We start from the raw sequence: 13,156 nt of genomic DNA on the forward strand, positions 1-13,156 counted from the left end.
AAGGTTTCGCTGCAGTGCAGGAGCTGTTAGAGGAGGAGGCTGTGTGTCTGGGGACAGACTCTATATAGGAGCTCTACAATTTCTACTCAGTTTTGGAGTAAACCTAAAACTACTCTTTGAAATATTTATTAATTTCTTTAAAAGTGAATGGTCAGGAATAAACTTTAGGAAGACTTGTAACTTTTAAAGGAATTTAATATAAGGCAGATATAGAAAAATTATGGAGGCAAACTTAAACTACTAAACACAGAACAGAAAAAAAAAAAAAGTATACTAAGAAAGAATGCTAAACTAGCCCTAAGTAACCTACTATAGCCCAACACAACAGCTTACATATGACCCAACTCCTGCAAACACATGTGTTCTCTGTTAACGTCATGCCCTTCAACACTTTGCAACCCACCTTCTTGTCTTGTGAGGCAGGTACCCTCTAGAGCTTGGGTCAGCATCTTCTTTACTTGCTGCCTGACCACAGAAGTGGTCACTTCTGCATTTGCTCACAGTCCTAACTACTATGTACTCCTCCGCAGGATATTGTAACTTTCCAGAATTGTAACACTTTGATATTAGATTAAGTGTTATTATGCTAATCTCTTTTCCTAACACACAGCACATTTCTAGGCTTTTACTCTGACTACAGTATGTATGCGCTTTGGGATTATTACTGTGATGTAAATATGACCATCTTTGGAAAAATTTACACATTATTATATAGAAGGAGATAGGATGACTAGACAATAGTCTTAAAACCTAAAAAGACAGAATGGTTATTTCACAGTATTCTGAGGAAGAACTATAATGAGTCTGACCAACTAAGTAATTGTGCTGGCTAGTCACTGCAAAATGCTCCAATATTTCCTGTGCATTAAAGGTGGTAAAAGTGTCCTCTTATAGAAAACAATATACTGCTGTGAGTGGTAATGCATGCCTTTAATCACAACACTATGGGAGGCAGAGGCAGACAGTCTGGTCTACATAGAGAATTCCAGGCCAGCTGGGGCTACAGGAAGACCCTGTCTCAATAAGAATAGAGATAGGTAGATAGACAGACTGACAGACATATGATAGATATACTATCTGCATATGACTTATACATACCCTCTCGTTACTTGAAATCATCTTTACATAATACCGAATACAATGTAAATGATATATAAATAGCTGCCCTGTTGTAGTACATAGGAAACAGTGACAAATTCATGTACCTGCTCAGTACAGATGCAACTGTACAGAGAACTCATAGGCATAGGGGCTAACTGTGGGTATACATGCCTCACTTTCTTACCTGGATCTTAAGGCTCTATCTTTAATTTCTCTGTACCTGACTTTCATTTCTTCCAAACTTAACATACCCTCACAAATCCTTCTTGATAGATTACTTTTCCTGTGGTTAGCATTTATTTTTGACACAGAAGTAAAAGTTATTGCCTTGTTTTTTTTTTAATTTTATTCACCATTTATTTTAGAAGTTTTTTTTAATATTTTATTTATTATTTTTATTTTATGTGTATGAGTATATTGCCTGTGTGTATGTGAGTTTAAATCTCTTTAGTAACTGCAGATGGGTATTATTTTATGATGAAGTTATAATTAAACCAAACAATTCAGATACATCCATCTACTCTGTACATAATGATGGAGGCTCAGCTTGCCCTTCTACACTTGCCATATTCCAGAAGCTTTCAAAAATAGTAAGTGAAGGGACAAAAACAGTGGCCACCAGAGAAGGCTGGACACCTACTGGACTGTGACTGGACTCATCCTTGACCTACACAATAGGTGAGCTCATCTTTTCTGCTTAGAATTCCCATGAATGGCATCACATCTCCTGAAGTCATAATATTAGTTTTAGAAGATTGACAGCAGATGTTAGGAAATAATCGAAGAAATAGACATTGAGACTTTAAAAGTTTGTTACCTATGAAGAATTCTGTGAATGCAGAACATAAACTCGGATGGTGTAAGCATTTCAGGATGTCCTCCAGAACACTGATTTTTCTGGAGAAGTCCAATCACCTACCTTGAAGTTCTCCACTGCGACTATAGAGCTCTCTTCTCTGTTCTCGCAGATAGGCGCTCATGCTGATAGCGTGAGAAGACGATTCAAACCTGCAATGCAAGGCACGGTGACCACATGGTTAAGCCACAAAGGTGGCGACCATCTATGCACTCATTATAATATTTATTCTGGTCTGCATAGTGTTCCTGGTGTGGCACAATTACAATATTTTGGCTACACCTTGATTTAATAGTATTCCTAGCCAGTGTTCCTCTGAAGTACTATTTGGATCTTTCTCTTACTGCCCATTTCACCTGAACAGCTCACCTACCTCTACTCTCTTACCTTCAGATCACATAATCATTTGCTACTTACACAACAACAAGTGTATCCTATAAAGCCATTCTAATTATGCTATTATCCAAATCAAAAAACATCACTGACTGCCAGCTGCCTCTATAGATACACCAACTCCTCAGAGCAGATCTCTTCCTGAATTTTGAGTTAAAAGGCTAGTGAAAAGAGAATTCTAGAAATGATGTTGAATAATGACCTCAAAGAAGCAAGATATCATTGGTCTCTCTCTAAATGTCCTAAACCTACTGCTTCCAAATGGCTGTAAGTTTTTGATCTGCCACATATGACCACATAGAACACTCTACAAGAAATGTTTTCAAAGTCAGAAACAGGGGAGATAGATGCATGGTAAAGAATGGGTCTCTAGAAGCTGAAACAATGAACACAAAACAAATCAGTCATTTATAGGTAAGGAAAAAAACAAAATTATGACTATATCAAACAGCAAATCCTTTGATGTGTTAAGAGACTCCATTTCAAATGTGAGATTTTCAAAGCCAGGATAAGTAGTGACAAAGGAAGGCATCCTTCTAAGATTTCTTGCACTAAAGAGTAAACAACATAAGGAAAGAGAGGCAGAATCCATGGGATAGGAAGCTGGCACCGAGAAAGAAGCAACATTTTCTTATTCATGTCTCCTTTATCCAATCCTTAACAAAGAGGATGAATACCAGGACGAGTGCCAACCTGTAAAGGAAGTACTTGAGTTACTCGATCCTTTCTCTGCACCCTACCAAGAACTAAGAGGCAGGAACAGCTGGAAGAAGACAAAGTGTGCAGTACTTCAAAAGTGCCACCTGCCAGTCAAGTGCAGAAAAGAAGCTACTGACCTCCAAAAAGCATGCTGACAGCTATTGATCAGAGATGTCAAAGGAAAAAATAAACTCTCAAGCAAAGAATAGAGATGCACGCATACAATAAGAGAGAACTTAAACACAATTAACCTTGGCTAAGGGCAATTAAAGAGGGTGATAGAGTCGTTCACAAATGTGATAGAACAGATTATAGCTCTCCACAATCTGAATCCTTTAAGACTTAAACTTTTGCTATTCAGAAATTCTTTTTTATGTTTGCAACAAGTCACAGATTGAGACAATTTTATAGTAAAAGAGACATGAGAGATTCTTCCACTCACCTTATTTTATAGCCAAAGGCACTGAGGCCAGCTAAGACAAGAGACCTACTCAGGCTGCATGGCTCATTAATAGCAGAACTAACTCTAGAAGTCAGCAGATCCTAATTCTGTTGACAATGGATTTTATTACTGTCCAATAATAACATATGTAACAATATTAAATTTTAAAAATTCTAACAATTAAGGATTTTTTATTCCCCTCCCCCAATACCACAATTTAGTCAGTAATAAATATTTAGACATGCTTGTGTGGTCTGAAGTTGAACGTAACATTTGAAAACTTTGAAGCCTGCTTCCTGTAATAAACCTAGACCTAGATAACTGAGGTCTTCAAAAAAGTGGGAGGGGGGGAAAGGAGAGAGGTGACAGAGGAAAAGGAATTGGGAGGGAAGAGGGAAAGAGAGGAGATAGAGACAGAGAAACTGACTTAAGAAACAGTTATATGCATCCAAGATATGAATGGAAATGTACCTAAGTGTCTTAAGAATAGTTACATATATATGATTTTTGTGATTTGGGAAGTTATATTACTTAAAGGATAGAATATACAATCAGGTTCAAAGATTAAGTATATTTTTACAACTAAGTTTAAAAATTAAATTTAAATATATTATTATTTTCCTCTTTTTCAAATTGTTTCCTTTTGTAAATGAGATGTGTGGTAGTTTACGAAATTTACCATTCAAGTTTAGGGGCAAGAATGGAATATAAATGTAATTAAGAGGCACAGGAACACTGCCCTAAGTAAGCATGGTTCTATGTTATCTATGGATTTTTTTCAAAACACATTTTTATTGAATTTTTGTGTATTTCATACAATACATCTTAATGATATTTAGACCCCCTCTCCCATCTTCTCCCCCCATAGCCCCCATCCTATGTTATTTTTCATATCCTTATTTGAACATCTCTTAGAAAAGGAAAAATTGTCTCTGTAGGCTATCTTGACTTTGTCAGCTATGTTAAAGTTTTTGATCCTAGCCAGCTGGAGACACAAACTACATTCCAGGGTTGGAGGCTTATTTCCCCTTCTTATTCCTCCTTCTCCTCCTCTCCCCTGTCTTTCTATCCTACTTCACTGTACTTCATAGTTATATGACTTTCCATAATTTACTTATCTCTCTTGTGTCTCAATCTTTGCCTGCTGAGGTCTTTCATGTGTATACAGGAGGACTAGAAAGAGAAGCCTTGTCTAAGTGGGTTAGAAAAACAAATGAGGCAATCCGCGGAAATAGTTCAATGTCTCAGCTAGCATTTACTAAAGACTCAAAGTTAGCTACTACTGCTACTGAAATTTGTTAATAACCAAATTAAATTTTTTAACTGGAATCATTTTGATAAGCTCACCTTAACATTATAAAGTATTAGCTGTGAGCCCATTGCCTGGTAGGGTTAACTAAAGAGTAATTTAGAAAAAAACAAAACAAAACAAAAAACCCTGAATTGTTCCTTTATAAAACATCTAACCACGTAAAGCCTAATACTGCTTAACTAAGGAGATTTACGTAACTTTATCACCAAAGGTTTTTTCTTAGCACTTGGGGCTTTTCAAAGCTGACATATTTCAGTTCCTTTCATTTCATATAAAATTCTCTAGAAATACCTGGGGAGTTTCGCTTTCCTTGATTTTATATAAAACTCCCTAAAAACAAGTCTAAGAAATTTTATTGAGTTATAAAAAGTACAATAGCCATATTTCAAGAGTCACTTCATTTCACTAGAAGACAAGAGTAAACAAAGTGAATATATTCACTCCTACAAATTGCGTCAAATCAGCTTCACTAGTGAAAGGAATGGCTCAGGATAAAGTAGAAGGCCATCCCACTTGGATCGGACTCTGGACCCTTTGCTCTCTCACCAATAGAGTGATAGCTTACTTGAAAAGAGAATTCTTTGGCCTTTGTGGCTTCTTCTTGGCAAAGAAAGCTGCAAACTCCCGTCCAGTGCTGGCATAGCTTAGTTGAGCTGATGGTTCTGACGCTGTGCGTGTGTTTTTCATATCCAAGTACTCAGTCAACAGCATCTGTACAACCAGATAGACAGTTTAATTTATATATGCACTATTTTATAAACATAATTTTAAAGCCTCACCCTAGACTTTTAAAAGCATATTAACCTGGATATTCATTCTTCTAATTGGAAATATAAGGGAAGTTTCATTATAGTTCATTGGCTTACTACCTGTTCACAAGAAACAGGAGTGATGGCATTTGAACATGTCAGGTACCATGCTGAGTGAATTAGTCAAAATTCTTCTTTACTCAGCATTTAATCCTCATTATTCCAAAGTACAGTAGTATTAGCAGCAATGGTCTAATGTTTACTGAGGACTTACTGTGCTGTAGCACGGTCTAATCTATTTAGATATATTATGATACGGGGCTCAAAGAGGTTCAGGAGCTGAAAAGTAGTCCCTAATGGACTAATTCCAAAGTCCATGCTATGACCCCTCATTCTGCCGCACAGTGTAAAAGCACTCTAGCAAAGCTCCCAAAGAGTGCACAGAAAGAGGCAAAAGACACAAAGGTTTGCCAGGACTGTTAGTCATCTTGAGACAAGAAAAAAGCAACTATACTCTGTGATCAACTACTGCCAACAGGTACGACTTGCAAAATTCACTCAATTTAGAGTCACAAAGATTAAAGCCTGTGCTAGAATCAACTATAATTACTAGAATTTTAAAATGTCCCCACATTCATTGAAGAAAATACAACTCTGGAACAGAAATCACCATAGTTCCTAAGAATACCTAAGTTGGGGCTAAAGCAGTTCAACTCATTTTTAAGATCACTCACAATATTTAAGTTTTAAGATAGACATCCACGTGGGTCACACAGTGGGCAAGAAAATCTATCTATAAGTAAAGTAATTCAGAGACTCAAAGTATCAATCGACTACATATTCACTCACTATTATAGTCTATTTTAAACATTATCAATGGAAAGCTTTTCTAAAGCATCCTATGAATAGGATTCTGTATGTTTTCAAATGTATTTCTCTGCTACCAGAAGGCACATGTTACTCAGTACTTAAACATGAGACATTTTTAAAGCATTAGCCCTCTCTTGAACCTCAAATAAGTTCTTACATATAATTTTTTTATCTAAACTTTGAGATTTGTCTTATCATTGAAAAGGGTTCAAATTTCAACCTGGTTTAAGTGACTACAAACCCTAGAGCACTGAGCATGCAAACCACCTATAAGAATAGACTGACCTATAGGTGGCAGTAAATGAACTATAGTGAATTTCAGCTTTTATATAAAATTGCACTATAAAACTATAAAACAGTGTAACAGGCTAATCAATATTTTATTTATGAGGCCACCAGAGTATCATTCAGTACAGTGATTAAAATAATACAGTGACAAATATCATTTTAATGTATCACTCAGCTACCAAGTGGTCAGAGAGATACTGAGTTGAGACTCTAGAAACAATTCAGCTGAGAGACTTGACTGTATTGTTGATTTGGCAAGGTTACTAGAAAGATATTCAGCAATCTGTGATCAAAAGAAAGATAGAAAATTGAAAAAGACTTTCCAAGTGATATAGCATAGAAAGGTTTCTACCAATTCACTATGTCAGTCAAGTGTTAGTTTTAACACCAATGACAGAGAAAGGTTTTGCTGAAACATAAAGATACACTAAACCGAGTAATTCTTCTAGGGCACTTAATGTTCTAGGATGTAAAAACTGGCCTTGCACAATAAAACACTGAGTGAGGAGGGCATAACAAGCAAGCATTCCCAGAGCCCAGGCATCTTAAAGTCAGTGTTCTTTTTGTCCACATCAATAAAATCGCCTGAATTATTACCTTCCAGTACTGTTTGTCAGTGTACTTCTCTCCACCAGTTGCTATCTAGAAACACACCCTAACTTATACCTTCTCAAGAAAAGATGCAGCTTCTATCATAATCTTTAATTCCTTTTGTCTTTCCGTTCCCAAGTTTTTAAAAGTAGGCTTCACATCTATTGTTTCCTTTACCACAATGTGGTTTATTCTTGGTTTCTCTCCCACATTCCAGCCTCACGTTTGTGAGTGTATCTTTGATATTGCTTGCTACAGTCACAGTTCGCTGATCCAATCAACTTTGAAACATAAATAATTTCAGATACAAGCAATTACTCCTTCTGTTGCCTTCTTGGTTCTACATAATTTCTTACTGTCGCTTGGCACCAAGCTTAAACTCAGAACCATCTTTTGATACATCCCCTTATGCCCAGAAAGGAGTTAGTCCCTTATCCATTAATGATTCTTTCTCACGTCTCTGCTTTGTATGCTCAAGCCTGACCACTCTGCCAGCTTTGTTCATCTTCTACAGTTTTCTTTACTTAATTCTGTTTCTCTTACTCTTCCAATCCTTTCCAAACACCATCGCATACCATGTGACTTCAAAATATATTTCCAATTGTGTCTTATTTACCCCAATGTGAACCAAATACTCCAATCAAATCTACCTGCTTAAATTCTTCCCTGAATATATATGTATGTGCCTTATCATTTCTGGAATGCCTAACCTTGACGCCCCGACTCTAATGAAACCCAACGAATCCGTCCCAGAATAGCTCCAGTGTCTACTCTTCATTGAATCCTTCACAGGCCACTCTAGTCCCTTTTCTGAACCCATAAGGCACCATTTCTCATATTGTTCCATAGTCATCAAAAACTCCCTAATACTCATAGACCTTAACTGATATGTTCCTTGGAACATTATACTTTTTTATTTCTACTATAGAGCCATGCAAAATACCAGCAGAGCTGGTTCTAAAAACTGAATTGTAAAAACACATGATAAGAACCTTACTACATAGGTTGCTATGTAAGTTAAACACAGTCCCCAAAGTAGAAAGAATCCTGCAAATCAGTCTTCCGTATATATATCTGTAATCCAAGCAAAATTCAAAAGGGAGAGGTATGATTTTAGCCACAGGATAAATGGTGTTATTTGGCTTTCTCCACTGTTTCCTACTTTTTCTAAATACCATTTACAACTAGCTGGAAAATACTGCTTCTAAATCAGGGAATGTTTTATTTTGATAACTAAATTTGTAAAAGTGCACTTCTAAGTATCTAAAAAACGAACACCAACAAAAGCTTCTACTCATCAACACTTTAAATATGTTTGAATCAGATACAACAGGTCTTCTACTGCTGAACTTTGACATAAACATCAGATGCCTGATATCCAAATATAACTAGTAGCCTGGAGCCTAGCTTACTGGTAGACATATTCAATCCCCAGCATCAAAAAATAAAATAAAACAAAACCATATAATTTCACAATGATTCTCATTATAGTAGATGATGTACTATATTTTTCAAATTGCACATACATATTTTTAAACACATTTCTACAAGTTCAAATTTCCATTTTATCAAAAGCAGCAAGTCATAAATCAGAACTCTGGGACAAAGATCATTACATGTAATATAAAACATATCTATCCACAAAAATCTATATAAAATAATCCCTTATTCTTGAGGGTCTAAATTCCTTTCTATCTGAAGAATTAACTTACTTTGAACATTTAAGTAGCAGCGATTGAAATTTCTTATTGATCTACAGTTTAAAAACAAATGTCAAAGTTTCTGAGTGTTTTTTAAGTTTAACTTATAAGGCTTAAATATATTAAACTGAAGACAAGAAACACAAAGACTCATTTGTAAAAATACTTTGGAATCCAAATATTCTAGTCATATCATGATTCACTGTATTTTCTGAGGACTTATTGTGTTGAATGACACTCTGATCAAAGCAAAGATATATAATGTTTTAAAGAATATTCAACTGGGGTAGTTAGGCAACTCTTCTACTATAACATTTGATCATCAATTGCTAAGATGTTAGTCAGAGATCTCATGATGTAAATGTAGTGCTAAAATCTTAGGCTTTGTAACTCGTTTTTATACTGGAGACATCATTCTGAATGAACTCTTCATTTACCATTTAATCATATTATTGCCTAGGTGCAGCCTGTAGTTAGACTTGTGTAGTAGTCTAAAAAGTAAATATGGAATTTATAGGCTTAAAATTAACACAATGCTGGGTGGGAGAGTTGGCTCAGCAGTTAAGAGCACTGACTGCTCTTGCAGAGAACCCAGATTTGATTCCCAGCACCCACATGGTGGCTACGAACTGTCCTTAACTCCAGTTCCAGGGGAATCCGAAGCCCTCTTCTGACCTCCGTGGCATTGCACAGCACGGGTGCACTCACATGCATGCAGGCAATACACTCGTACACATAAAATAAAAATAAAAAATAAAATATTTTTTTAAAAAATTAACACAATGCTGTTTCCAGCTTCTCTAGGGTTACAACATCAACACTCACACCTGCCCAGCTATTTAATGTGGTACTATCAGTATTTCAGGAAACTTTCCACATTAAAACCTTCTCCCCAAATAAGAACTGTTCCCCAACAACAAAGAGGACGACCCTAGAGGCCACACATGCCCTGCAGTACTACCTTCTCAGACACAGCTGAGCTATCTACCAGAGGGGAGAAAAAAAATCAATCCCCTTAACAATCAGATTCTTTTTTCCAAGGACAGTAGTTAATATAAATAAGGATATATAAATTATTTGAGGTAAAAATCTTATGCTTTGTGGACAGAAATAATGTAAATCATCAACTAGAGAATGAAAAATGAATTAAGTGGCCAGAACAAAAGATTTACGGGATTCAAGCAGCCTTCCCTCTCTGTATTTCCCCATGGTTTCATGTATCTCAGATCTAGTTGTTGGTAAGGCTCTGGTCTCTCTCCTGTGATTACAAATAACTCTAACTCATTTTCCTTAGTTTTTCTTTTTGATAGAGTGAATCCATTTTTGTTCCTTCACTAAGATATCCATGAACACAAGTTACTATTTTTGTAATTTTGGTATCTCATGAGATCATAAGTAGTGGTCTGTATAGGTTTCAATTTGTATAACTATGAATCGGATTCTCCTACTAACAGCACATATTCAAAAACTTATAATAAAACCATTCTATAATTGTCCTCCTTAATGAGTCTGAGAATTATACTGCTTCTTATGACAGGAGTAATAATAAAGAGGAAAAAAAAATCACCTTGAGTTCCCAAATAAACCTTTTACTCAACTTTGAAACATTTTGATTATGCTTACTTGAAATACTGTAATTTTCAATAATTTCCCCTTTGAAAATATAGATGTTCAGGAGTTTGTGATCTACACATAGAACAGTTTTCATAGAATGGGTCTTTAAACTGATGACTACAATTAAATGAATTTGAACATCTTGGAAAGGAAACAGATTCGGCAGACATTGGTCTGGCAGTAATGATACCACAAGGACACTTTGGCAAGCCCTTCTGGACTTCCCAGAGGGCCCTTCTCTATTGTCATGAAGCAAGGGAAAAGCCCTACGAGGAAATTGAGTCATACTGGATGAAAAATCTAGATGGAAACCCTAAGAAAGAGCAGGGAGAAACACAGGTAACACACTGCTCAAGTACTCACCTGGTTTCTTGACAATATCACAATAGAAATAGTGAGACAGTAAACAATTGAAAACTAGGACATCCTTTTACACTCACTAAAAATCATCAGATTCCCCACCCCCAGAGTTGCTATAGGATGGAATGCTAACATAGAAAGTAACAGAAAAGGTTATTTTTTTCAAATATAACAATTTAATATCCCCATTATATACAGAATAAAATAGTCTGTAGTAAGGAAATCCAAAGAAAAAAGAAAAAAAAAAATCTTTCAAACATGGAATGGCTGCTTGCTTAATTACACTCATTATCAACAGTAATTTTACCATTAAAACCACAACTAGTATGGCCTTATGAATAATTTATGCTCTTGTGTTCAAAGTAAAACAAACTAAAAAATTCTACTAGTACACATGTATATTCTAGACCTGGATGAAGCACCTATCAGTGAAGTTAGATCAATAAGTTCATGCTTTGTTTCCGTTTTTTCCTTTTTCCCAAAAGAGATCTCTTAACAAGAAAACTCCAGTTTTAAGGGCTTCCAAAAGAACGTTTTATTTATTTTTAAAGATACTTATTCAGCATGAAAAATAGTCAAGGTAATGTGTTGAATATAAAAACAGGATTCAAAAATACATGGTTCCCTCAGTGTGGTTATCAGTAATAGACACATGAATGACTACAAAATGAGGAGGCATTGGTAAAGCACCAGGTTAGAAAGTGGTTAAGAGAATATGAAAAAGATAAGACTGCTCTCCATTAGGGCATCAGGGGGAAAGGCTCCAAGGACAGGGCATCACAGAAAGACAAAACTGAGATCTTAGAATATATAAAGGGGAAAAAAAAAAACCAAACCAAACCAAAACTAAACAAAAATCCTGGCAGGCATAAAAGAAATAAAAAAGAGAATGCCAGGACGAATTACAGCATTGTGAGTAAACAGAAAATATTTGAGGTAATATAAAAATAAACGATAGAGGCTGGGACTGTAGCTCAGCGGTACACCACTTCTCTATCATGCTCAAGACCCTGAGTCCAATCTCCAGCACCAAAATGTCACAATAAAATCAAAATAAATTAAAAAAATAAGCATAGAATGTGGGCATGACAGAATATGCCTGTAGGTCCAGCTACATGGGAACTGAGGCAGGAAGATTTCTAAGCCTAGGTGTTTCCAGCCACCAGAGTAAAATAGTAAGACTCTGGTTCAAATAATTACAAACAAATATATAAACAAATAAACAACAACATCAAAAAAAAAGAGGTGAGGCTAGAAAAGTTCTAAGCTGGTAAATTGCTGAGAAACTCTGTATCAGGCTCATGTATTTAAGTCAAATATAAAATAAAGAGGGGGTAAAGATTTTGAATAGGTAAATGAAATGCTGTTAAATATACTACTATATGTAAATTAATCTGACACTATACAAAAGGATTGGAAGGAAATGGATATACTAATGGACAAAATAAAAGACTTAAGGTAATGAAGGTCATGTACTTTTCTGAATCTATTGAGATAACATGTATTTCAGACTTGACAATTTATATAATACACATAATAAATATTAAAACAAATAAACTGATTTTTTAGCAAATCCAAGCTATCCATGACATATAATGTGGTTGAGATAATGATATTTTGTTCAAAATTGGTAGGTACATTTATGCCCATCAGAGACACTGCTATACAGTTTTCTGTGATATATTTGGCTTTGTTAGTAAAGTATGACAAGCCTAATGGGATGAATTGAAAAATGTTCCTTCCTGTGTATTTTCTGACAGAGTTGACAAAGGATTACTATTATTTTTTTCTCTACATATTTGACAGAATAGGTGTGTGACTTAAGAATGTGTAGGAGGGGCTGGAAAGATGGTTCAGCTGTTAAGAGCACTGCTCTTGCAGAGGACCCAGGTTTGGCTAACAACCGTCTGTAACTCCATTTCCGTCTTCTGACCTCCACGGGCACTGTACAATATGGGTTCACTTACATACATACAGGTAATACACTCATACATATTAAAAAAATAAATAAAAATTTTAAAAAAGAATGTGTATAAAAAAATTTAGTCACTAATTTAATTTGCATAGGACAACTCAGATTTTCTAATCTTCAGTCAGTTTAATACTATGTGTCCTAAGAATTTTTCTACTTCATCTAAATTTCTATAAATTATAATCAGCTTAATTTCTGTAGCATCTATA

The 13,156-nt window shown here is 35.5% G+C and overlaps 1 protein-coding gene across 1 annotated transcript in view; it reads right to left on the minus strand.

Moving 5' to 3' along the window:
• Exoc4 (exocyst complex component 4) overlaps positions 1–13,156 on the minus strand; it is an 849,021-nt gene that overhangs the window by 601,778 nt on the left and 234,087 nt on the right. Inside the window, exons 8-9 of the mRNA XM_008836072.2 lie at positions 5,369–5,514; positions 2,021–2,109 (exon numbers count right to left, since the gene is read on the minus strand). Coding sequence (XP_008834294.1) covers positions 2,021–2,109; positions 5,369–5,514 — 235 coding nt within the window. The remainder of the gene's footprint in view (positions 1–2,020; positions 2,110–5,368; positions 5,515–13,156) is intronic.

This window comes from Nannospalax galili, unplaced genomic scaffold, assembly GCF_000622305.1.
Source record: "Nannospalax galili isolate Female #2095 unplaced genomic scaffold, S.galili_v1.0 scaffold1617, whole genome shotgun sequence".
Lineage (NCBI taxonomy): Eukaryota > Metazoa > Chordata > Mammalia > Rodentia > Spalacidae > Nannospalax > Nannospalax galili.